General features: G+C 40.7%; 2 protein-coding genes across 8 annotated transcripts; one reads left to right on the top strand and one right to left on the bottom strand.

The window, feature by feature from the left end:
- The first annotated feature begins 5,839 nt into the window (after positions 1 to 5,839).
- Positions 5,840 to 10,495, top strand: LOC105027025. Its single transcript, XM_029123210.2, has 5 exons — positions 5,840 to 6,061; positions 7,003 to 7,264; positions 7,731 to 7,764; positions 8,045 to 8,279; positions 8,699 to 10,495. The coding sequence occupies exons 1-5, from the start codon at positions 6,019 to 6,021 to the stop codon at positions 9,091 to 9,093; spliced, it is 969 nt and encodes a 322-aa protein (XP_028979043.1). The 5' UTR covers positions 5,840 to 6,018; the 3' UTR covers positions 9,094 to 10,495.
- A 3,046-nt stretch (positions 10,496 to 13,541) lies between these two features.
- On the bottom strand, positions 13,542 to 25,278 carry LOC105027027 (cyclin-dependent kinase-like 1). 7 transcript variants are annotated; one of them, XM_010898902.3, is made up of 11 exons: positions 24,805 to 25,277; positions 24,592 to 24,601; positions 24,291 to 24,477; positions 23,755 to 23,876; positions 21,374 to 21,446; positions 21,169 to 21,259; positions 17,393 to 17,593; positions 16,979 to 17,061; positions 16,483 to 16,539; positions 16,184 to 16,339; positions 13,542 to 15,668 (listed from the first exon to the last, which is right to left on the bottom strand). In XM_010898902.3, the coding sequence occupies exons 3-11, from the start codon at positions 24,456 to 24,458 to the stop codon at positions 15,564 to 15,566; spliced, it is 1,056 nt and encodes a 351-aa protein (XP_010897204.2). In that variant the 5' UTR covers positions 24,459 to 24,477; positions 24,592 to 24,601; positions 24,805 to 25,277; the 3' UTR covers positions 13,542 to 15,563. The 7 variants fall into 7 exon arrangements, with proteins under 7 accessions (XP_010897204.2, XP_010897201.2, XP_019907869.2 ...); XM_010898899.3 differs by having other exon boundaries at positions 24,291 to 24,458; XM_020052310.2 differs by lacking the exon at positions 24,592 to 24,601 and having other exon boundaries at positions 23,755 to 23,873; positions 24,291 to 24,458; positions 24,805 to 25,278.
- Between the last annotated feature and the right edge of the window lie 1,960 nt (positions 25,279 to 27,238).

The following is a 27,238-nucleotide window of genomic DNA, read 5'->3' as shown; positions in this document are numbered from 1 at the left end:
TGAAAATAAATAAATGTTTTAATTAGTCTGCACAATTGGTGTCATGTGGTGTTGGTGAATAAATTTTTCCACTTTCTCTGTTGTGATAATTGTGTGAAGGGTTTTGAAAAACTGGGCCCTGTTTTCAAAATTGTGCTTAAGCGATTGAAAAAAACCTGTGATATGCTATGTTCTGCTACATAAATCAACAGAACACTCCACCCCAGAATAAAGCAATTAACAAGCCTGGTGCTAAATTATGCCAACCTGTTCATACTTTAAAGTTTGCGAGATCAGACAAGATATCCTCTGAAGTTCTTATATTACTGATTATATTATCGATGTCATTTTCTTTTTAATTACTCTTTCATTTGACGTAAGCATTGAGAGGATGCGCTGAAAAGAAACAGCAGCGTAAAGTGGAATAAATTAATCCAGCGGGACAGTTTTTGCTCTTCACTAACGGGAAAGACACAAAGAAAAAAGAGAAGATCCTCAGGTGTGCGGGGATTGGTTTTCATTTTCCACTGTGAGAATAGAAAACCCTACCCTGGCTTTGGAAGGGCTGTGCTCAACCAATCGAGCCACACAGAACTTGTCTGGTCTGTATGAGCCATGCGGTTCGATATTAGCAGGTTTGGCCGGGGTCGTGGTTCTACTGGGCCAGCGCTGGCGTGGCGCTGGCCCTTTAAGAGCTGTTCTTTGCCTCTGTGGTGCTTTGGCTGTGTTGTATTCTCAGGGTCTTTAATGGAGAAGAAGAGGGGCTGAGAAAGAGCCCATTGTATCTCCTGCTCTTTCAATAGGGGCTTGACTGAGCCTCGGCACTGTCCGACAGAGACAGGGAGTGTGAAAGAGAGAGAGAGAGAGAGAGAGAGAAAGAGAGGGAGGGAGGATCGGAGGGGGTCCAGAGTGAGAATGAAAGGGCGTTCTACTCAAAAACACAAAGTTGTGGAAAGGGGAACATTTTGGGGGTAGTTGGGAAAGCGACATTCATTTTAGTCTTTAAACAGTTATCAGCTACAATCTTCCGCCGGTTAAACATTTCCTGCAGAGCTGGTTTTACCTGGGCTCTCTGCTTGATGTTGGCTGTGGGGAGGGTCAGGTAAACATTACTAATCCAAAATGGCTGGAGGTAGGACGCTGCTACAGGTTCTCCCATTGTGAGGAGAGCTAGAGCGACTCTACAGATGTTTTCAGGAGTTTGAGTTTCAAGTTTTGAATGGTTTTAAGCCAGAAACTCAATGCAAACCCTGCTGTATCAAGACTTTGCATGTGTAGCTTTAGGAGAAAAATTATCAGGACCAAAATATGTCTGTTTGTAGTCTAATGCATTCACTAATGACCTCAAATGACATAAAACTCTGCTGCTTTAATGCGGCTTTGATCCACAGTATCGGTCTGTGTTTGCAGACACAATGAACTGGCTGTTGCCATAGAGACCAAGAGTCAGGAAGTACTTAGCGTGGGAAACCTCCACTATCAGTCCGTCACCCTTTCTAGTGGTAGTACCCAGCAATATCACAGTCCCCCCCCCGTCTGCCTCGCTCACTTCCCTCCCTCCCTGCCACAGAAGAATACCTCCAGAGCCCAATACCTTTTAGCTTCAGAAGTTCAGAACTGAGCCGCCCTGTCCTCTGTAGTCCCACCCAGGTGCTCCAGAGGGGCAGACCTGCCAAACTGACTCCTGGAGGACAATGAGTCTCCATGGAACGCGACTCCTCCGCGGCTGCCGCGAAGCTCTGCTGCCCTCTGCTGGTCGGGACAGCACACACCAACAGGGAATGGATGGAGACATAGGTTTCAGGGCCTTGGAGTGCATTTTATGAAAGCAAGCAGAGGATGCAGAGAGGGAAAAATCTAAACCAGAAGACAGCCTGACACCGGCGGTTTGGGAGGAATGTATGCCGGCTGCTCTTCGCCAGGCTGTTTTTCTTTCCCTAGCATCATGCATTGCTGAGGCAGTTTGGCAGATTTGGAGTGGCGTTGCCGGAATCCTCTTCATCGCATTCAACTTCTTCATTGGTTTTGCCTGAAACTGCTCTTCAGAGGCCTTCACACACTTCCCCACAATATTTAATGTCTCTGTAGTCTATGTAATATCTATCTAGTCTATGTAATGTCTATGTAGTCCATGGAAAGTCTGTCTAGTCTATGAAATGTCTATGAGTGTATGTAATATCTATCTAGTCTATGTAATGTCTATGTAGTTCATGGAAAGTCTGTCTAGTCTATGAAATGTCTATGAGTGTATGTAATGTCTACAAAGTCTATGTGATGTCTATCTAGTCTATATAATGTCTATGTAATCTGTGTAATGTCTATCTAGTTTATGAAATGTCTATGTAGTATGTGTAATGTTATTTTTTCTAATGTATAACTTTGCAATGTAATCTACCTATATAATGTGTATCTATTTGGTGTCTATCTTTGTAATGTCTACGCATTCTTTCTACTGTCTACTGACATTTGTCAGGTCTATGTAAAGTACATCTATGTGTCTGTAATGTCCACATATTCTTTGTTTTGTCCACTGACATATGTCAGGTCAATCTATGTAATGTATATGAATTGATAATCTACATAATATCGATCTATCTAATATATACGTAATTTATGTAATATTTATCTATGTAATGCTTTTCTAAAATTGACGCCTGAGTGGTGTCCAAAAATCCTTTTTGCAGGAGGAAAGTAACTAGGCTGAATATGCTGCATGCTGAAATGTTTTAACATCACATCATTTTCATCTGTGACAGTTGAGTCCACAAGGCGGAGATTAGAACCGCAGCTGTGTTCTCCATATCACTGGGTCGGTTACGCAACGGTATTGTAATGTTATTGTAGCAGCTGATTCCCTCCAACCCTGACCCTGACCGAGGATGGATGAACCACGCTTCATCCCTGATCCACATATGAACCATGCTTCATCCCCGATTCCACATATGCCAAACAGTCACGTGTGTGTGTGTGTGTGTGTGTGTGTGGCTGGTCCATCTACCCTGTGCTCCCAGGACTGTGTAAATACTACCAATAATAATAACAGTCCCAATGTTTGGTGTAAGCACTTTCAGAAACACAGCTTAATTTTATTATTAAATACTAAACACACAAAAAAGTTAAGGGAGTGTTAGCTACTTTATTTACCACAAATGGCAATCAGCTGTTACCTACAGCATTTTTACCACTAAACAATGCTGATTGAAGTGTCCATTGAGGATGAACCTGCTGTGTTTTAATCTGGCATGTGTACAGATTCAAAATGAATTAGGATTTGCAGTGAAAAGTTAAGTGAAAAAGTAAGCAGACCTACTGGAGAGTTGTGCTCTATTTAACATATTTGCACAGATGGACATTTGAACTAACTTCCATCCACATTTATTGATAAAAGAAACCTAATTAAACAAGTCAAACAAATAGTTATTTTAACTTTGAAACCACTTATGCAATTAAAAAAAATCTAAATGCAATTTCCTTATGCAGAACATGTTAGTACACCCCTACCTTTACCATCATATTAAATGGGTCGATGTTCCAATGTCAAATTTAACAAAATAGAATATCAAGACATGATTGACATTTGCCAGGCAACACGCGTGGAACATTTTAAACTACTGGAATAATGTCTTCTGAACAGATCAGTCAAAGGTACAGACAAGTCAGAATTGTTTTTCCATAATGGCAGATGCCATGTTAGGTGAAAACATAAAAACCTCATACAAAACGTAAAGCATGGAGGTGTTATCATTATGGTTTGGAGGTGCTTTGTTGCTTCAGGTTCTGGCCAACTAGTCATCTTTGAGGCAACCGTGAATTCCATATTGTACCAGAGAATTCATGAGGAGAATGTGAGGCCATCAGTCATAAAGGAGAGGCTATAAAAACATGAATCTTGCAATTGGAAAATTATCCAAAACACATAAGCAAAGGTAAAATATAATGCCTCAAAAAGTAAAAATGGAAGGCTTTTGAATCTCAGTCCTAATCCAAAACACTGCGGTACGGTAGAGAGTGGGCAAAAATTCCTCAAGGGGATGGAAATTACTGCAAGAGAGTTAAAAGAAACAGCTACATTAACTTATTTCAACCAAGAGGGCAACACCAGCTACTGATGTAAGGGTGTGCTCATTTTTTCACACTACAAAATTGCATTTCTGTAGATTTATGGTTAGTAAATGGTTGTAAAGTATAATCTTTCTGTATAATTTCTTGAATTAGGCTACCTTTATTAGCGTATGTACGTATGCTTTATGGGATAGGCTTAGGTTAGGGCTAAAGACTAGGAGCCATATAAGGGAGAGGGTGATGGTTAGGGTAAAGGTTAGGATGAGGGACAGGTTGACGTACAGCCCTGAGAAAGGATTATTTCTGAGATATTGTGTGTGACTAAGAAACCGAGAGACTAGAATGGGAAAGGCTATGCAAGAGCGAGAGAAAATACAAAGAAAGATGACAGTGCTGAAATAGACTGACGGGATACAGAGAGGAGGGACAGACAGAAAGGAGGGACATACAGGAAGGAGGGACAGACAGAAAGGAGGGACAGCTATATAAGGGAGACAGTCTGGAAGGAGAGACAGATAGAAGAGTGACTGGGCAGACAGAAGGACAGAGAGGGTCAGCAATAAAAGGGACAGGGACAGGAATGAGAGACCGAGAGAAGAAGGACTGGAATGAGAGACAGAGAGAAGAAGGACTGGAATGAGAGACAGAGAGAAGAAGGACTGGAATGAGAGACAGAGAGAAGAAGGACTGGAATGAGAGACAGAGAGAAGAAGGACTGGAATGAGAGACCGAGAGAAGAAGGACTGGAATGAGAGACCGAGAGAAGAAGGACTGGAATGAGAGACAGAGAGAAGAAGGACTGGAATGAGAGACAGAGAGAAGAAGGACTGGAATGAGAGACAGAGAGAAGAAGGACTGGAATGAGAGACAGAGAGAAGAAGGACTGGAATGAGAGACAGAGAGAAGAAGGACTGGAATGAGAGACAGAGAGAAGAAGGACAGGAATGAGAGACAGAGAGAAGAAGGACAGGAATGAGAGACAGAGAGAAGAAGGACTGGAATGAGAGACAGAGAGAAGAGGGACAGGAATGAGAGACAGAGAGAAGAAGGACTGGAATGAGAGACAGAGAGAAGAAGGACTGGAATGAGAGACAGAGAGAAAAAGGACTGGAATGAGAGACAGAGAGAAGGACAGGAATGAGAGACAGAGAGAAGAGGGACAGGAATGAGAGACAGAGAGAAGAAGGACTGGAATGAGAGACAGAGAGAAGAAGGACTGGAATGAGACAGAGAGAAGAAGGAAAGGGAAAGAGAGGAGAGAGAAGAGTGACAGGGACAGGAAGGAGAGACAGACAGGAAGGAGGGTCAGCAAAAAAAGGGAGAGGGACAGGAGTGAGAGACAGTGAGAAGAGTGACAGGGACAAACAGGAGAGAGAGGAGGGACAGAGACAGGAAGGAAGGACAGCGATAAAGGGAAAAGGGACAGGAAGGAAGAACGGGGAGAAGAGCGACAGGGAGGAGGAATTCAATGGACCATCTGTCCTGTTCCAGCTGTGCAACAGGAGGTGGAGGTGCTTCCTGTCAGGATAAAGTATCACTATGATGATTATATTTTAGGTCTCCTGTCATGGGGATCTGTTCTGAGGGGTGATTTAGGGCAAACCCTCATCCCTCCTCATCCATCACTTACTCACTGCCTGGCAGCGGATTAAAACCCCTCTAAATCCCTCTCTTACTTTCACCCGCTCACTCTCTTGCTCTCTCTAGCCCCCCCCCATTTTATTTCCCTCTTTCCCTCAGATTTTTCCTCCCTCTCTGCCCCAATTATTTCATCTCTTCCCCTCCCTCATTCTCTCTCTCACTCACTCCATTTCTCTAGTTAAAACTATTTATCCAGCTCTCTCTATCTGCCTTTTCTACTTAACACTCTGCATTCACTCTCCTCCGCTCTCTCTCTCTCCCCCGCTCAATTTCTTCCTCTCATCCACTCACTAGTTCCATATTTCTCTTATTGTTGATGTTATTCTGACAGCAGAGATGTCTAAAGGAGGAATTCACAGAGGCTTCCTCAGGAAATATGGTAAGAATGCAACTCTTATACATCAATACCACCTGGAGCCGTCAATTCAGTTATTGGATTGTAAACATGTGAAATGTTCAAATATCAATTAAAGAAATTGTTTTTTACCTTTCAGTTCATTGTTTTTTTAGATATAGAACAGCGATTTCAATTGACCTATTTACTGCCTTCAGTTTGTGCCAAACCCTGACCTATAGGACAATAACTCAACCAGAGATTATCTTCAAATTATTGCATTTCAACCTATTTATAACCGTTTATTACGTATCTGTAAACAAATTACCAACAGTATGTGCATTACAACGACATCTGAACCATTTATAAAGTATACCTAAATACAAATTTAAAAAAAAGGACTGGTATTGGTCATGATTAGTCAGCTATTTATTGATACTTTAACTGAAGTAGATAGTTCTAATTCCTGATGTAGAGAAGAATTAAAATAGTTGGTTAAATTTTGATTGCTGGTTGGGGCATAAAATGTAATGCTCTCTATACTTTGATGCAAAATAAAAAGAAGAGAGGTAAACCACCCACTTAATGACTGGTTGAAATACTGGTTGCATTTCTAGCAGGGAAACTCGTGTTTGTGCTGTGGCTCTGTATGTCTCTGTAATCATTCGTAATCCTCAACCCCTCCAGGATAATCCACCTGTTTCACACAAATAATCCCAGATATAAAAAGCAGGAAATCTCCTCCTCCATCACAATAATATCTTCCATCCATCCTTCCATCCATCCATCCATCCTTCCATCCATCCATTCATCCATCACTACACTTGGCCTGACAGCAGCACAGAAATGTTACAGCAATCAACCTCATCCACACACAGTCTATCCAGAGCTCCCTGCTCTGCCATAAGGCTGTGGTGTTAAAGTTTGATTTACCAGACTGGTTCTCTCATTCTCATTCTGGACTTCCTCCCCTCTGCTGCCTCCAGGTGGTTTTAAGCTGTTTAAGCAGTGGAAGGAGCGCTACCTGGTGCTGACAGTAGAAGGCTGCCTGAGAGTGTGTCGTGATGCAGAGAGTCCTCCTGACCAGGTGGTGGCGCTGCAGTGGAACTGTGAGGCCATCGTGGAGGGCAAGGAGATACTCGACCTGCCCCGGCTCCCCCCCGGGGGGCGGAGAGACTGTTGCTTCGCCCTCATTCTGCCCCAGGACAAGTTTCTGTTACTACTGGCAGACAGCCCAGAAGACTGCAAGTTAGTATTAGTAATGTGGTAGTAGTTATGTTGGTGGTGGTAGAGGTAGTTTTTGTTTTTATAAGAGTAGTAATAGCAATAAAGTAGTAGTAATAGTAATATTTGTGGAAGTAGTGGTGGTTTTCATAGCAGTAGTTTTAGTAGTAGAGTTAGTAGTTTTACTCATAGACATAGTAGGTGTGATAATCGTCATAGGAGTACTCACAGTACTAGTAGTTGTAGTAATAGTTGTAGTAATAGTACTGGTTGTATAAACTATTAATTCAAATGATAGATAGTTGTACCCACATTTTCAAATGACAAAATGTGTGTTTTTACAATGTCACATACTATTATGAAGGGCACCACACCTGGGTCAAAAGGTGCTTCAACGGTATAACCTATAATCTTAAATGAAATCGTACTACAACAGACGGCACATCTCAGCTAGTGCCTGGTTATGTTAGTCTCTGTTTGTTTTCCACAGTCTCTGGCTGAAACTCATCAGGAAGGTGAGAGAGGTGAGTCAGTGTTCTTACGCCACACAATGTGATAAACATTGACATTTAGAATGACTGCCATCTCTTACGTTTTGCTTATGACTGCAGTTAGTGTGGGTGATGGGTTATTTTATGAACCCTTGTGATTGGAATCTGTTGAACAACACGAGGCCTGTATATATTCTGTCCATCTGTCTCCGGCCCTATTTGGTCACCTAAATAAAAACTAAAATTAAAAGTGCTATTACTTATATCCTGGGGTAGGGTTACGATGGTGGTATACCTCCTGTTTCTTGACTAGGGAGTGATGTCAGCCGCCCTCCTGCAAAGACAACAGAGTCTGACCCCCGCGCTGACCGCCCATATCACTGACAGGGACCCCCAACCTGACACGCCCACCAACAAGGACCCCACCTTGCCACTGCTGACCATCGGCAACTTGACCCCCACAGTCACCCCCACCCCCACTCCGAATGGAACACCCACCACCACCCCCTCAGCCTCCCGGGCAGGGTCGTTCAGAAACAACAGCATGGGTCAGTGAACCTAACCTGGTCCAACCTGTCACACACACTGGATATAGTACCTTCATCTGTTACACACACTGGATATAGTACCTTCATCTGTTACACATACTGGATATAGTACCTTCATCTGTTACACACACTGGATATAGTACCTTCATCTGTTACACACACTGGATATAGTACCTTCATCTGTTACACACACTGGATATAGTAACTTCATCTGTTACACATACTGGATATAGTACCTTAATCAGTTACACACACTGGATATAGTACCTTCATCTGTTACACATACTGGATATAGTACCTTCATCTGTTAGACATACTGGATATAGTACCTTCATCAGTTAGACATACTGGATATAGTACCTTCATCAGTTAGACATACTGGATATAGTACCTTCATCTGTGTGTGTGTGTGTGTCTAGCCGGCGGACACAGACCATCCGTGCGGTCCATGCGGAGCGCGGCATCCGTACCTCCGCCCCACCGTACTTCTGACTGCCTTCGCCACGGTAACAGCAGCGACGCGCGGGCAGTCAGGGCGGTGTGTCTGCTGATGGGAGGGGCGGCCGCCTCCTCGGCCTTGGGTTACATCCAGTCCTGCTCCCCTTCGTCTCCGCTGACCTCCCGGCCCCCCAGCCTGGATCCCCCCCTGGGTCACGGCGCAGTGACAGGGGGCTTTTCTGAGCTGGGGGCGGGCACGGGGGCCTCATATCACTGCAGTCAGGACGTGGACAACCCCCCACACTTCAACAGCTTCGACTTTGAGGGAGGAGACTCTGACTTCGACGCCTTCGACTGCGGAGGGTTTGCGTTTTGAGAGGTCATGTTGTAATCTGATGTGATCTGTTGGATGGTAGTAAACATGTGCTGACCACTGTTAACAGACAGGATCTGTAGATGACCATTGAGAAATAGGATCTATTGATTAGGGCTGATAGATAGGATCTGTAGATGACGGATGAGGAATAGGATCTATTGATTAGGGCTGATAGATAGGATCTGTAGATGACGGATGAGGAATAGAATCTATTGATTAGGACTGATAGATGGAATCTGCTGATTCCAGTATATAGATAGGATCTGCTGGTAAATGTTTTTACACTACAGGAGCAGTAAAACCTTTAGAGAGGTCCTGTCTGTAGTGACATTCAAAGGGATATTCAGTTTCTTTGCATTAATTTACTGTTGGGATTTCTTTTTTTGCCAGTTCCTTCCTGGACTTCTTTGGCTAACTTGCTTGTATGAGCAGTGGTGGGTTGCTTTTTCTTTAGATCCAGTCAAAATGCTGATCTCATCATGAAATGGATTGGACATTTTAAATAGTTATATATATATATATATATATATATATATATATATATATTAGATATATTTCCGTATTTTATTCTTAATTGGACAAGAAAGAGGGGAAAGATAGAAGATTTTTGCTGAAAATAAACACCCGAAAAAGGAGAGGAGCAGATTCGAATCCATGCTGCAGCACACGTGTGATATTGTTCTGTGGACCCCCTTAAACCAGAATATTTAAAACTTTTAAAGGCAGATTGGTCTGGGGTTTTTGGTAAGTCTGTCACCTACCACTAGTATGGTTATTCCAAGCCAAACTTGTGTAAAACAAATCTGTCTGGGTAATGCTAAAACCATAAACGTACATAACCAGGATGTGAACAATTTGGTCTAATATGCTAATTGTATATTCTTTTAACCTGTACCTTTGTATAGATTATTACACGGTTTGATTACCATACCTAGTTTTATGTGTTAGCTAATGAATCCCACTGTTTTATTGATCTTAACATGATTAACTATGTCTGTTGCACAGTAATCTCATCTTTTGGATTTGACTAGCAAAGATACAGCTTTTATCATGTGTTGTTTGACATTTTGATTGCAGGTTACTAGAATCAACATGGTTAGATATTAATGTTGGGTTTACAAGAAGGGTTTAGCAAAACAAAGTACTTTTGAAGTGAACTGATTCACTGTATCCTTTCTAAACATGACCAGCTATTTTCCTGCGATAGAACAGGTGTTTTTTCTGTGTTATTGGCATGGTAACAACCCTAACCAGGAAGTTCTGTCGGCTTTGTGTAAACACGAGCACTGCATCAAGATAAATTATACATTTTGTACTTTTTTTATTCAACAAGACTAGTAATACATTAGTAAATCACCTGTGCTTTGTATATAATAACAATAAAAAATACTATATTACAAAATATAACATAGTGCACACCCTTTTTTATAGCAAATACTCACTTATAAGTGTGTTACCAAGATACAGATCTTCTTTTCCCCCCCAGGCATTACATAGTTGACTTGCTTGGCTTCACCTTTACTGGTTAGCCTGTTAGCCAGAATATTTATTTCTCTTTTGCTGGCCCAGAATATGTATTTCATTTTTGCTGGCCCAGAATATTTATTTCCCTTGTTTAGGCCCAGAATATTTATTTCCCTTGTGTAGTCCCAGAATAGTTATTTCCCTTGTGTAGGCCCAGCTCATATATGTGAGCTACAATCATAGTTCTTCTGTTGGAATGAGAGACCAGAGAGCACACATTCAGGTAAATATATATTTTCTATATTCAACAAAGCCTGAAACTGGTTTTATTTCAGCTTATTCTGTTTTGGTTATTGGTTTTTGGTAATTGGTTGTCAATAGCCCAGATTTTCCTTTAGAGACAAAACAATTCCCCATAAGGGCACCCTGGCAATTTTAAAGTATGTGGATTTTCTTAATTACAAATGCAGGAGTTGTAAAGTTGCGTCAAATCTGCAATGGAACAAATTATTTATTTGTACCAGTGGTGTTGTTCTCAAGAGGTCAATGACTTGTCAAAGTGAGCACAAAGCTTAACCTACAGAAAAAGGGGACAATGTGAGTACACACACAGACACACAAACACACACACACACACACACACACACGCACACACTTTAATGGACACAGAGTGTCTGTAAAACGGCTTCCTATAGTTCTGCAGGCTTCTGCAGAAGCTGGCTGGACATGTTGACCTTAACTGAAATCTGATGGAATTGGTCTCCACCAAAAGACAACAGGAGGGTGAACACATGTTGCTGGACCATTGGTTGCGTCATCAGTGGCTCCTGAATTAGATGACACTAGTGCACCTGATCGGCTTGGGTTAAGCCGATTTCAAAGTGGTTTTACAATTGTGTTTTCATGCAATATACTGTAGCCCGTCTGTTTAAAAGTACAGTGGGGGTTTGGACATTTACACTGTAGTTTTTTTTTTTAAGATTCTCTCTTCAAGAGCACTTTACAAACAGTAATTGCAAGTAAAAAAATGTTGGTATCAATTTACAGTAACTATATGGAATTTGTAAAGTTTGCAAATATGGTATTAATAATTAATAAATAACTTTTCTTAGCAACCTAGTCATTCCGTTTTATTAAGTATTTGATAATGATTGATATTCATTTCCATGAATGAGATGTTTACTGTACATCCGTTATATACCATTTACTTATAGTTAGTCAAATGTTATACATTTACTTTTCATCTAAACGGTGAGCTAAATATTTACGGTGTGAGTGCAATTTCCAAAAAAACTGGCATGCCATTGGTTGATACTACAGCAGATGTCAAAAATGAGCCAATCGTGCATTTGTAGTGGACTGACCAGGTGCGAGAAGGAAAAACATTAGAAGAAAAATAGAGAGACTCTAGCACACTTGTGATGAAGTGTTATTATTTAATGAAAAATGCAACATTCAGGTCAAAGACCTTTGTCAGGAGGTTTTGACGATACGTTACATTTTCCAAATAAAAACATTTGCAAGCATCACCAAGTCCGCAAGAGTATTTTTCAGACATTACAACAGAAACGTATGCTTATTTAAAAACATATTAAATATTAATGGAGTAAAATCGCCCTCACTTTAGAAGACACCACAGAAAAACATTTAACTAATGATTAGTAATTGGTTAATAAGGACTTTTATTAAACATGCTATGAATAAAGAAATGACTATTGCTTTATAAATACATTTTATAATTCTGTATAATTATTACAAAGGGCTGGCCATCAAAATCAAAGTGACCAGACATCTTTATTTTCTAGGGATATCCCCATTTTTGTGACTGGTCCCTCACTAGCAGTGTCACCATAAAGTTCCTTGGTTGGCCATTAGTAAGAAACAGGAACCCCTGAAGTTTAATTTGAACTGATGTCTCAATAATGAGAGGCTACAGTCTAAACCCAAATAGCTTATAAAAATCTAGATCCAATCTTGATCAGCAGACCTTTTATCAGCATGTTTGATCAGCGACGCATTGTAACCACGGCACTGACATGGTCATGCCCATGTGCAGTTGTCAAGGTTACAGCAACTTCAGCACCAATACATAGGCAAATCTGACAAGTGTACTTGACAAGCATAGAAACTATGCATATTCAATCTTCTTCAACACACCCCCATAACACAGTGGTAGCTGCTACCTGCCAAACCTCAGGTTATTTGAGTCAGCTAGTTGTCTCTCCCTTCTGACCAGGAAGGGAACTGCAACTGCAACTGCACCACAGAAAAACTGTGGCTTCCATTTGGTTTTCTGCTCCCATTTCAATGTGTAAATCATGTACACTACCATTCAGAAGTGTGGGCTCACTGTCCTTGTCTACAAAAGAAAAGCTAAATGTTTGTCCATTAAAATAACTTGAAATTAAACTGATCAGGAATACAGTGCCGACATTGATAATGTTGTAAATGGCTTTTGTTTTCCATTGAAAATCAGCTGTTTCCAGCTACAGTAGTCATTTACAACATTAACAATGTCTACACTGTATTTCTGATCAATTTGATGTGATTTTAATGGACAGAAAATTGGCTTTTCTTTCGAAAACAAGGACATTTCTTAGTGACCCTAGACTTTTGAATGGCAGTGTACCCGCAGCGCCCCTTCTAAATATAGAGTGAACCAGAAAGTCCTGTAATGTATTCAATAGATTCAGGCCAGCGTAATGCGATGAGGCCCATCGGTCAAACAAGCTGTCACCCAGGAGGCCCGGGGAGGGTTGGGTTAGTCATTATAAAATGTCTTGCCTTTCTCTCAAGTATTTTGTTTTGAGAATTATTTAGTTTTACTCTTTCACTGGCTAAAGATATTCATCTCTTAATCAGATGGAAATACATTACTATACAATATATTTACCGCATAAGCACTGTTAATATGTTAGTAGTATTTACAGCTAAATAAAAGATAAATATTGTAAGACAATAAAACATAAGACACATAACTTTATTACAGGAGTGAAATCAGGGAGTTGTCTTGTCAGGCACTCAAGTTGTTGGGTATTTGTTCAGGACAGCGTGTTTTCTTTAACAACTCCTTCCAATGGCCTTACTGCTGCCTTCTCAATCAAATTATACCTCTATAACTAGATTGAAAGAATGTAGCAAATTATTAAGGATGTAGCAAATGATCCTTTTCTGGCCTGCAAATCAATTTTGTCAAACAAATCATACTTTACAGAACAACGTCCGGCCCTGATTGAGATGTTATGTTGTGTGGGTCAGCTGTTACTGCACTAGGTTAAGAATGCTGCTGTGATGTGTTTCTCAATGCGATCTTATACAGATGTAATTCACTGGCTCACTTCTGTCATATGTGATGCAATTCATAAAATAAATGTGGCATGGGCTACAAGAAGAAAAACAGCTTCAGTTTGACTGAAAACTTGTGTATACAACTTGTCAGAACTAAGTCTGACTGCTATTTAAATTGTCGGGTTATAATGGGAATTAAGCCAAACTCTGTAAACCTGTAGAAACCCTGAACAGTGCCTCCTCCTCACTAGCACAACTGACAGTGCTGGAATTCCATTGTGGATGCTTTTAATAGCCAAGTTTTTTTCCAGCAGGCTATCTCTGAGAAAATATTAATGCTTCCACAAGTGAAAGGCAAATAAATGATAAGGGAATAAAGCATTCACACAGAAACCCCCACACAAGATTTTTCAGTGAGTCAGTTCAAAAATAGGTATTTCATCCTTTACTAGCTATTTCCACTAAAGAAAACCACAGGGGTCTGTCAAACTGAGCCAGGTCTGATGATTCCCGCTGTACCATTTATCACTGGACATATTGTTATATAACACACATTTCTGGAGTTATTCATAAAGTATGGAAAACACCCATCTGCTGCCTCTAAATTAGCATGTAAATACTATTGACCTTGACAATTATCATTACAACTCTAAATTGTCTTGACTGCAAAACATACAGCTGCATTCTTTTTTTAAGCCTAAAATTGGATCCTGAACAGTTATCAGTCAGACTTTAGACTTCGGCACAGTACAGGCTAATAAACTGGTTGTGGATTTCACGCCAAAGCCTTATATTAGAAATAAAATTTGGTTAGATGAGAGATGACAAGGACTGGACCCAGTTCAACACACCAGAACTAACACTGCCTGTTATCTCACTTCCCAGATCTACATTACAATCTCTGTTTACACAAGTTCATGACAGATCTATATTACAACCCGTTTACATAGTTTCATGACAGATCTATATTACAATCTCTGTTTACATAGTCTGTCCGCGAGGAATTATGATTTGAAACAAAAAATTTTAGAAGTACCATATTCTGCTAAAACACGCTCTCCAAGAATTGACTTTACAGAAAGTTATCGACAGGGGAAGCAGTGAGTGAGCAGTCAGAAAAAGTCCCACAGTGCTTCCCTAATTTTCCGGGTTCATTTTTCCAATTTTTCAAAGTATTTTTCAACACAACCATGGTGCTTTCACAGCTGACAGCTGACACAGATCGATCATTGCGTCCTCTACAGTAACACACAACCGTGATACAAAACAAACGACTACATTCATTTCTGGGCTTGTGAGCACTACTTTATAAACCCCTGGCTACAATGAGACAAATGTGGTACAGCATCACTTCAACACAGGTTATGACATCATTTTGCTGACCATTCTATAATTACATATTCTATTATTGTTATCTGAAAACTGAGTATCTCTATAGACTAGCGCATTTACATACAAGGATGGGCAGACGAGGCACACCAGTCGTAACAGTTACTGCAGTTCTAAAATTCTCTTAACATTCTAGAACATAAGGTTGGTGCAAAAACCAGCTTAGTGCAAATCATTTTTAGTTAATTCTATACATCAGCCTCTAACAGTATCCAGTTTTTCCTCAAAAGCTACTACAGCAAGTTAAAGGTAGACAGTCTGGATGCTCCTTCTATTTCTCTCTTTCCTTTCCCTTCTCCATTCCATGCCTCTCTTTCTCTGCTTCTCTCTCAGATGTTGGGTAGGTGATGGTCTGTGTATTTATGTTTGTTCTGTTTCTTGGTCTCTGGAGCAGGAGAGATGTTGTTGCTGGGCAGCTGAGGAAGGTACTGGGGCTGGAAGGACAGACATATTTACATACAGACAGACAGATGTTAGAAGGTATTCGGTCAGAGGACAGACAGAACATGCCTTTTTTAATCACAGTAGTTAACAATTCTTTCCTTTACAGAAATATAAGATTTGAATTTGGGTTCCAAGGTAGCAATCTGAAGTCTTTAGAACACAAGTTACTTATACTCAATACTCAGATACTAGCTAGCCTAGGTCCGCAAATAATTACCCGGGGCATAAACCCTTCACCTCAGGCTGTCTGTCTCCCACAGAAGCCTGTCTGTCTCTCATCCTGTCTGTCTCCCACAGAAGCCTGTCTGTCTCCCACAGAACCCTGTCTGTCTCCCACCCTGTCTGCCTACCACAGAAGCCTGTCTGTCTCCCATCCTGTCTGTCTCCCACAGAAGCCTGTCTGTCTCCCATCCTGTCTGCCTCCCACAGAACCCTGTCTGTCTCCCACTCTGTCTGCTTCCCACATAACCCTGTCTGTCTCCCAACCTGTCTGCCTGTCTCTCACCCCAATCTGTCGTCGTCTGGAGTTTTTGTTGTCATGGCGTCTCCCGAGGCGGTCCCCCTCACGACCCCAGCTAGCTCCGCCCTCTTCCAGGAAGTAGGGCAACTCCAACAGGCCCTCACAGGAGAGACGCAGCGATGGGTCCATCACCAAACAGGACTAGGCACAACACAGGGAAGAGCACGCTGTCAGTCCTCCATGGAGGTTGAAATGAAGAGTGTACCTCAAAAATTTATCAGTTACACTAATTCATAAATGAATGGATCAGCCAGATCAGCACAAGATGCTACGGTCCCACAGACCTTCATGACAGTCAGGGCGTTGGGTGACATGCCGAGGAAGAGCTTCTCCAAAGGCTCCTACAAGCCAACAGAGTGCAGGACAATGAAGGACATGGCCGAAAAACACTGACATGATGCTTGCCTGATACTGAACAAGGTAATCTTTTCTCCGTAGTGTCTGGCCAATAGAGTCCTACAACACTTCATCACGTTGAATACAGTTACAGTGTTAGTTCTAGTGAGCTGTAGCGTGGTTCAGTACTGTTTTATAGTTACAGTGTTAGTTCTAGTGAGGTGTAGCGTGGTTCAGTACTGTTATATAGTTACAGTGTTAGTTTTAGTGAGGTGTAGCGTGGTTCAGTACTGTTATATAGTTACAGTGTTAGTTCTAGTGAGGTGTAGCGTGGTTCAGTACTGTTATATAGTTACAGTGTTAGGTCTAGTGAGGTGTAGCGTGGTTCAGTACTGTTATATAGTTACAGTTTTAGTTCTAGTGAGGTGTAGGGTGGTTCAGTACTGTTATATCAGGCTCAGGGATGCTGACTCCGCTGAAGAACACGTTGGATCGGAACACCTGTTGGTGGCGGGGGATCAGGTCACCTGATTGGGTGACAATGGAGGTCAGCAGAGAGAGCAGACAGCAAAACAGCCAACCCGTTTTCTACCAATTGTTGAGGTTTCTAAACTCCCCATGTCTGTCTATGCCAACCGATATAGGTTAAACAGGACATGCAGTACACAGCACAATAATAATTAATAAAAAAAATATTATTGTATGGTGTTTGTTGCATGAATCTTAAACTGTATATAAATCCACAAATAAAAAAAGACAGACAAAGTTGAACAGACTTTGAACGTTGAGTGTCTGCAGCTCTCACCATTCGGTTGTGCTCAGGTGTCCATTACCAACACAACCTGCCAAATAAAATACCTAGAGTGCGTCTGATCAGGTAGAGCTGGTCGACGTCGGAGCGACCAGGCCACAGAGGGTTTCCGTGGAGCAGCTCAGCAAACACACAGCCCAAAGCCCAGATGTCCACGGCCGGGCCGTACTGAGTGTCGCCCACCAGGAGCTCCGGGGCGCGGTACCACCGGGTTGCCACATAGTCTGTGTAGTCATCACCGGGCCCGGCTGGACACACACAAAGAAAATAGCATGTGCACTTAACACACCTGCTGAATGACTGACAACATATCACTATTACATGTTAACGTGTAGTAACTGACTGACATCATATCACTATTACATGTTAACGTGTAGTAACTGACTGACATCATATCACTATAACATGTTAACGTGTAGTAACTGACTGAAACCATATCACTATTACATGTTAACGTGTAGTAACTGACTGACATCATATCACTATAACATGTTAACGTGTAGTAACTGACTGACAACATATCACTATTACATGTTAACGTGTAGTAACTGACTGAAACCATATCACTATTACATGTTAACGTGTAGTAACTGACTGACATCATATCACTATTACATGTTAACGAGTAGTAACTGACTGACATCATATCACTATAACATGTTAACGTGTAGTAACTGACTGACAACATATCACTATTACATGTTAACGTGTAGTAACTGACTGAAACCATATCACTATTACATGTTAACGTGTAGTAACTGACTGACATCATATCACTATTACATGTTAACGTGTAGTAACTGACTGACATCATATCACTATTACATGTTAACGTGTAGTAACTGACTGACATCATATCACTATTACATGTTAACGTGTAGTAACTGACTGACATCATATCACTATAACATGTTAACGTGTAGTAACTGACTGACATCATATCACTATTACATGTTAACGTGTAGTAACTGACTGACATCATATCACTATTACATGTTAACGTGTAGTAACTGACTGACATCATGTCACTATTACATGTTAACGTGTAGTAACTGACTGACATCATATCACTATTACATGTTAACGTGTAGTAACTGACTGACATCATATCACTATTACATGTTAACGTGTAGTAACTGACTGACATCATATCACTATTACATGTTAACGTGTAGTAACTGACTGACATCATATCACTATTACATGTTAACGAGTAGTAACTGACTGAAACCATATCACTATTACATTTTAACGTGTAGTAACTGACTGACATCATATCACTATTACATGTTAACGTGTAGTAACTGACTGAAACCATATCACTATTACATTTTAACGTGTAGTAACTGACTGACATCATATCACTATTACATGTTAACGTGTAGTAACTGACTGAAACCATATCACTATTACATGTTAACGTGTAGTAACTGGCTGACATCATATCACTATTATATGTTAATGTGTAGTAACTGACTGACATCATATCACTATAACATGTTAACGTGTAGTAACTGACTGACAACATATCACTATTACATGTTAACGTGTAGTAACTGACTGAAACCATATCACTATTACATGTTAACGTGTAGTAACTGACTGACATCATATCACTATTACATGTTAACGTGTAGTAACTGACTGACATCATATCACTATTACATGTTAACATGTAGTAACTGACTGACATCATATCACTATTACATGTTAACGTGTAGTAACTGACTGACATCATATCACTATAACATGTTAACGTGTAGTAACTGACTGACATCATATCACTATTACATGTTAACGTGTAGTAACTGACTGACATCATGTCACTATTACATGTTAACGTGTAGTAACTGACTGACATCATATCACTATTACATGTTAACGTGTAGTAACTGACTGACATCATATCACTATTACATGTTAACGTGTAGTAACTGACTGACATCATATCACTATTACATGTTAACGTGTAGTAACTGACTGACATCATATCACTATTACATGTTAACGAGTAGTAACTGACTGAAACCATATCACTATTACATTTTAACGTGTAGTAACTGACTGACATCATATCACTATTACATGTTAACGTGTAGTAACTGACTGAAACCATATCACTATTACATTTTAACGTGTAGTAACTGACTGACATCATATCACTATTACATGTTAACGTGTAGTAACTGACTGAAACCATATCACTATTACATGTTAACGTGTAGTAACTGGCTGACATCATATCACTATTATATGTTAATGTGTAGTAACTGACTGACATCATATCACTATAACATGTTAACGTGTAGTAACTGACTGACAACATATCACTATTACATGTTAACGTGTAGTAACTGACTGAAACCATATCACTATTACATGTTAACGTGTAGTAACTGACTGACATCATATCACTATTACATGTTAACGTGTAGTAACTGACTGACATCATATCACTATTACATGTTAACGTGTAGTAACTGACTGACATCATATCACTATTACATGTTAACGTGTAGTAACTGACTGACATCATATCACTATTACATGTTAACGTGTAGTAACTGACTGACATCATATCACTATTACATGTTAACGTGTAGTAACTGACTGAAACCATATCACTATTACATTTTAACGTGTAGTAACTGACTGACATCATATCACTATTACATGTTAACGTGTAGTAACTGACTGAAACCATATCACTATTACATTTTAACGTGTAGTAACTGACTGACATCATATCACTATTACATGTTAACGTGTAGTAACTGACTGAAACCATATCACTATTACATGTTAACGTGTAGTAACTGGCTGACATCATATCACTATTATATGTTAATGTGTAGTAACTGACTGACATCATATCACTATAACATGTTAACGTGTAGTAACTGACTGACAACATATCACTATTACATGTTAACGTGTAGTAACTGACTGAAACCATATCACTATTACATGTTAACGTGTAGTAACTGACTGACATCATATCACTATTACATGTTAACGTGTAGTAACTGACTGACATCATATCACTATTACATGTTAACGTGTAGTAACTGACTGACATCATATCACTATTACATGTTAACGTGTAGTAACTGACTGACATCATATCACTATAACATGTTAACGTGTAGTAACTGACTGAAACCATATCACTATTACATGTTAACGTGTAGTAACTGGCTGACATCATATCACTATTATATGTTAATGTGTAGTAACTGGCTGACATCATATCACTATTATATGTTAACGTGTAGTAACTGGCTGACATCATATCACTATTACATGTTAACGTGTAGTAACTGGCTGACATCATATCACTAATACATGTTAACGTGTAGTAACTGACTGACATCATATCACTATTACATGTTAACCTATAACTGACTAACAACATCACTAATACAAGTTAATGTATAGTAACTGACTGACAACATCACTAATGCATGTTCATGTTTAGTAACTGACTGACAACATCACTATTGCATGTTAATGTATAGTCACTGACTGACAACATATCACTAATGCATGTTACTGTTTAGTAACTGACAGACTGGCTACCAGACTGAATCGCCAACAGGCTCCCCTCACCTACCAACTCCTCCCCTCACCTCCCAACTCCTCCCCTCACCTGCCATCTCCCTCCCTACAACATTCCCCTTGTTGTGAAAGTGAGGAATACCAAGCAGCAGCTGATAGCTTCAGGCTCCTTGTTGAATGAGTCATTAGAAAAACAGAGAACACTAAAATCACCTAAAGGGGATCCGTTGTGTGTGTTTGTGTGTTGTCGGTACGTGTAACCTACTAAGAATCCTGGCAAACCCAAAGTCACAGAGCTTGATGACCCCTGTTTTGGTGATGAGGATGTTCTCTGGCTTCACATCACGATGGATACACTGCAACACACACACACTCACTATCAATAAAGCTATAAAACAACACATACTGAGTGAGATAGGAATGCTTCATATTACACACATAGGAATCACATAGGACTAAAACAAACTAACGTTGTGTTTGTGGCAGAAGTTGACGGCCTGTAGCGTTTGCCACACGATGCTCTTCAGCTGCGCCTCTGGGACCCTAGTAGAGGACAGGAGAAAACACCTCAGGGTTCCCAACTCCGCTCCTCCACCCAACCTCCTTTTAGAAGGAGGTAGCCTTCTAAAACACCTGGTATTTTCAGAGACCTGGTGCGTTCAAAGAACGGGTGTGTTCAAAAACCTTGGTGTGTTAAGAGAACGGTTGTGTTCAGACACCGGTTGTGTTCAGAGACCGGGTGTGTTCAGAGACCGGGTGTGTTCAGAGACCGGGTGTGTTTATAACCCTGGTGTGTTCACATACCTGGTGTGTTCACAGAGCTAGTGTGCTGAAGTTAATCAATCGTATAAAGTGACCAATTAGTTCAGCTGATCTGTTCAGTGATTGATAGGTGGGTTCAATTAGAACTGCAGACCTTGCATCTCTAATCTTTGTTGCACGTCTTCAGATCCCTTTACAAAGGCTGCTACTGACAGCTTGCCATTACCCTGGTAACAGTACGGCGTTAGCTCCTAGCAACCACAGCTTTTGTTTTCGGGGCAGCTAGAGTTTCTACTGCAGAGCCTTCGGGGTAAAGGAACTGCAGTGAGACAGTGAGGGTGGAGGCTTTGTGGCTCATCTGAGTGTGAAACTTCCTCTTCACACTACATAATACAGACTGTGTGCTGGGAACGAAGTGTGTGTGTGTGTGTGTGTGTGTGTGTGTGTGTGTGTGTGTGTGTAAATGTGTTTTAGCTCTTTTTCTGGAAAAGGTGGGAGAACTTAAGAGTTAAAACATGCCAGCACAGACACTTTCGCTCCATTATCCTTGACATTTTCCTTCTTTCTCTGGCTCCCTCCACCTCTCACGCCTCCTCTCTCCCTCGCCCATAATCTCTTTCTCCCCACTCTTCCCCCTCAGTCTGCCAGTGGGCTGAATGGTCAGACTAACCGAGACACCAGGTAACTACTGGGTTACATGGTGAGGTCTTTGAAGTGACTGGTCACTAATTGACCCGGGGAAGTTCTGTCATACTTGCTGCTCAGTGTGAGAAGGTCAGATCAACTCAGAAGCCTTCCCATGTTTTTTTAGCAGCTGACCGCAATGTGTTGAGTGCCAGGCTGTTTAGTCTTCCCAGTGTTGGGTTGTCTATACCTCACTTTGTGCTGAGATAACTCTATTTCATGCGAGAAAAAACATTCTAACAGCGTTTGGAAAGAATGTGGTTGGGTTTTAAGTGTGCCAAGCTGGTGCTGGGATAAAGTGTGAACATGTTTTTCGATCAGACCAACAGGGCACCACCCAGCCTATTGAGAAACTGGATGAACAAACCACTGCTTTAAGACATCATGCTGAGTAATAAACCTTTGAAATATTTTTTATGAGTAGTGCATGTTGACTGCAAGAAATGTTTAAGCGGTTTAGGTAAGCTTTTTCCATTAGAATTATTAAAGGAGGTTATGTAGGATTTTTACTGTACTAATAGCATAAACACAAACATAAATTACCAGAAGACATCTGCACTGCAGTTAATGTTAAGTTAACGTTTCAAATATTCTTTCTACAAAATTGTTGCGAGTGACAGAGATATTCCCCACAGAAACGTTCTCGTCGGTTTGTTTATTGACTGGCAGTCTCCTCAGACACGCTTTAGATACGCGCAGTACAATGCTTCGCATCCTAAACCACTCTGGACTAGTTAAAATCATACCGGTCTCTTTGGTAGGGAAGGACAAGTCATGTTATTGTTTAAATTCAGTCTTGTTAATGTTAGACGCATGATTCTACAGTGTGCCTTTAAATACTATACAATACAGTTAGTATAATAACTGTACTTAACTTAGCCAAATCAAACCAAGAGTGAGGTATTCCAATTTGTAGAACATTTCATTGCTTTAGTTCTTCATCAACATAACATTTTCTAAGGACTATTCTTAGCCACAGTCCATGGGCCACATACCACACCACTTGTGCCTTATTGGTAATTACATACCCCCTGACAGATGCAGGAGTGCCATGACTTTGCTTAGCCAAGCATACTTAGCCTTGACAGCACCGGATCCGATACACACTGGGACTGAACCCAGGGGTGTAGGGGCGTCTTGAATTAATGAGGAGGTGCCTTAGTGCACGGGTCTACTCGTGCACGTAACCATCACAAGAGTAATCAAATCATGATGCCACACCAGTATAAGGAAGTGATGCTGTGGAGTTAATGCAGTGCCCAGAGGTGTCTATAAAATCATTATATGCTGAAAGGGCCTATAAGTGAGTGACACCGTGGAGTTGATGCAGTGCCCAGGGGTGTCTATAAAATCCTTTTATGCTGAAAGAGCCTATAAGGAAGTGATGCCATGGAGTTAAACATACCCTCTGGGGTGTTTGTCCAGCTCGTTTAGGACCGTCTGCTCACAGAACTCAAAGACCAGGTGGAGTCGCCGCTTCCTCCTGAACACCTCCAGGAGATTCACCAAGTTATTGTGCTTCAGCTGCTGTACGGAGAAACACACAGAACGGTCGTGTGTGCGTGTTTGTGTGTGTGTGTGTGTGTGTGTGTGTACACTACTATACAGTGAGGCCAGATGTCCACACTAGTATAGTAACCAATGGCAAATCATAACTGGTAAGGACACAAATCATTTGTGATCCCAAACACGTTCTCACATGTACAGTAAAGCATGCAGGCATGTGTGTGTGGTGTGTTTTGGTTTATCTAATCAGAACCAGAAGTCCAAAATTATGCTAGTTTAAGGCTTAGTTTAAGGCTTAGTTTAAACTAGCACAATTATTACATTATGGCTTAGTTTTAGGATTAGGCATAAGAGCTGGGATAAGTTTATGTGTTTGTGTTTGTGTGTGTGTGTGTGTGTGTGTGTGTGTGTAAAAGCATGGGGTTCTTCTTTTACCTTCAGCATGCGTATTTCCCTCAGTGCTATTTTCTTGATGACTGGGTCGTCCTCCGATTCAACAAACTTTTTAATGGCGAAGATTTGTCCAGTTTCTCTGTGTCTGCATTTAAATACCACTCCATACGAACCCTCTCCGATCTTGGACAGCTTTTCATATTTCTCCATCTGACAGATAAAAATACTTCTAATAATATTTTTTTATTTCATTGTTTTTTTAATGCTGTAAAAATCAACAGGTTTGGTATTGCACATAAATAGTATCAGATGTTTTAAGCAGAAATACATTTAAATATCTTACATTTATTTCACTAGGATGGCAGCAAAACGAATGGTAAACAAAAACGGAATGATAAGATGTCAACACACATCATCGCTTCAAATGTTTTATCTCACGTTTATGCAGGTGTTTACTTTGGCACCTATAGGTATTTCGGCCATTCACAGGGGTCTTACGAGAGTTTTCTACTTTATATATTATTACTAATATATATATCTTAATAGATCTACTCACTGTTTGTGTATATTCAAATCCGTCTCGTCAAGCGAATAGGCTATGCCTTTCCTCGGACCAATAAAATATCAATTTCCGCGCACCCATTACGCAGGTAGGTTAAGTATTTGCGAGCTATTTATTTTAAATTCATTGAAATTAAAACGTCGATTTAGGTTGGCCGTGTAAGGTTCTCTATCCGACGGACCAATTAATTTAACTGAGTTGTTTTCTCCGGTTGACTCTTCGGTAGACCATTTCATTCAATCCAGCCTGAAAATAACTCTGGTAGCTCTCGGGAGACCAAGGCCGTTTCCTCGGTAACGCGTACTTGACATGTCATTCCCGTTTAGCTAAAAGTCAATAACCTCCTCGTTATTTACTTGTTTGCTGAAATGCGCAAATAGACTACTGGCTTCCGCGACCTGCTCGCTTCATGAATAACCATGGTAACACATCTGTGCATCTGAGCTGTAATTGGCCAACCGCAGACCGACAGTTAGAGTAAGCCCCGGTCAATAAGTAAAATAAATGGTAATATATGGTACCAGATAGAGGAGATAGAGACTGATAACTATGGCGAAACCGGTTTCGAAGAGAACATTTTTATGGAAGTTCCATAAACAAACATGTTCATAAGGATCTAAATATAAACTTGATATAACACTTTCTTAGTCTTCTGGTGATGTAAAAACTAAACAGCGGACCAAATGACTTGGGTTTAAACCAGCTCTCTATAAACCAATCCAAAGGTTCCTAGGTTCAAACCATCACCAAGATATCTGGGTTTGAACCAGCATAGCGACACCATTCTCCAGTGACGTAATTGCTAAGTCTTGACCACCAGGAGGCGATGTGAGTCCATGAATAAGACAGCAAACCTGTAGCGCTCATATTGTTAATTTATTGGACATTTTAGTCATTTTACTTGACCCCCATGGGAAGTAACCGACCAACCTGGCGTTATAGCGCTGTATTCCATTAACGTAGCAACATCAGCAGTGGTAGACTAAATTACTTTTGATATTCTAGAAAACGTCTTTGTTGACTGTTTTCCACCCAGGGAATTTATTGTGACAGTAAGTTGTGTTCAATAAAACTATTAAATGTAACATCATATTATTATAGTATATTTTACTCTTTAGGGGCATCATCTGAGTTACATTTTCCTTTAATCCACTCTGATTGGGGACATAAAAACGGTCATAAACAGTTGCTCATCTTTTAGCCAGATACATTTCTATGACAACATGTCCTCTAGAAAACAAAAATGAAGTGTTAATTTGGTGGTTCATCGGTGATACAGTTTTCAGGGTAGCAACATCAAGATTGTTCATTTGTCTGTCTGTCTGTACTGTTTGTTCATGCTACCTGTCTGTACTAACTCTCTGTTCTGTCTGCCTGTCTTTACAGCCTGTCTGCACTGTGTGTCTGTACTCTTTGTCTGTACAGCCCGTCTGTACTGTGTGTCTGTACAACCAGTGTGTACTTTCTGTCTGTACTACATGTCTGTACAGCCTGTCTGTCTACCCGGGGCTAGTGGAGCTAGTAGTAGTATTAACATGTACTGTTTTTATCAAAGCGCACTGAACGAGCAGAGGGAGGAGATCAGAGAAACAGATAATTTTAATAGATTTTTCTGACACTGTTGGTTATCGTGCTTCCAAAGAACCTGTTAATTCAAAAGATTAGATGTAGTTTCATATTTTTAAATCATAAAATATTTTTAAGCAAAGATATTTGTTTTGCTAATTGAGATTTTTTTTGGAGAAGTGCATGGAAATAATGTGTCGCCGTTTTACATAGCGAAACATAGAGGGGGTGGAGTGTTTGTTCTCTGTTGAAGGCACAGATTTGTCTCGATAAAAATTGTGACATCTGACTAGGTATGTGCTCTTTGCGCCCACATTTACCAGCCAGCTAGACGTTAACAACAGACAGACAAGCAATATATACCCTGGTAGTATGGATGACCCCTAAATTGGAATGTGAAGGCACATAACCAAAGGCGAAAAGAGCTAGAATACCACTAAGGTTTGGTTGACACTGTAAAGCAGATGTTGTACACTTAGAAGTAGGGATTCCAAAAGAACATATGAGATGGCCGAAGAAACCGTTCAGGTCCTAGATCGATTTTTTCTAAAAGTGTACAGATGGTTCAGATATGTTCTCCGTTCCTGTTCATTCACTGCCAGTCTTCAAGGCAGGTGAGTCAGTCCAAGGAGGGCAGCTCTGCCCGTTGGTGCCACTTGGTTTCTCACTTCCCCTGGCCCAGGGCAAACACACGCGCTTGGCCAGCCAGACACTGGTGCCATGCAAACCTTCTAGAGATGTCAGTCAACACTGTCATACACCAAGGGAGTGTTTGTCAGGAGGAGAGAGACAAACAGAGAGAGAGAGAGACTACTGGCAGCAGTAACTCAGTCATTCAACAGACTGCGGCTTCCTGGTGTGG

This window comes from Esox lucius, chromosome 1 (assembly GCF_011004845.1).
Source record: "Esox lucius isolate fEsoLuc1 chromosome 1, fEsoLuc1.pri, whole genome shotgun sequence".
In the NCBI taxonomy this organism is placed as follows: domain Eukaryota; kingdom Metazoa; phylum Chordata; class Actinopteri; order Esociformes; family Esocidae; genus Esox; species Esox lucius.
This window is presented reverse-complemented; position numbering and strand designations above follow the sequence as displayed.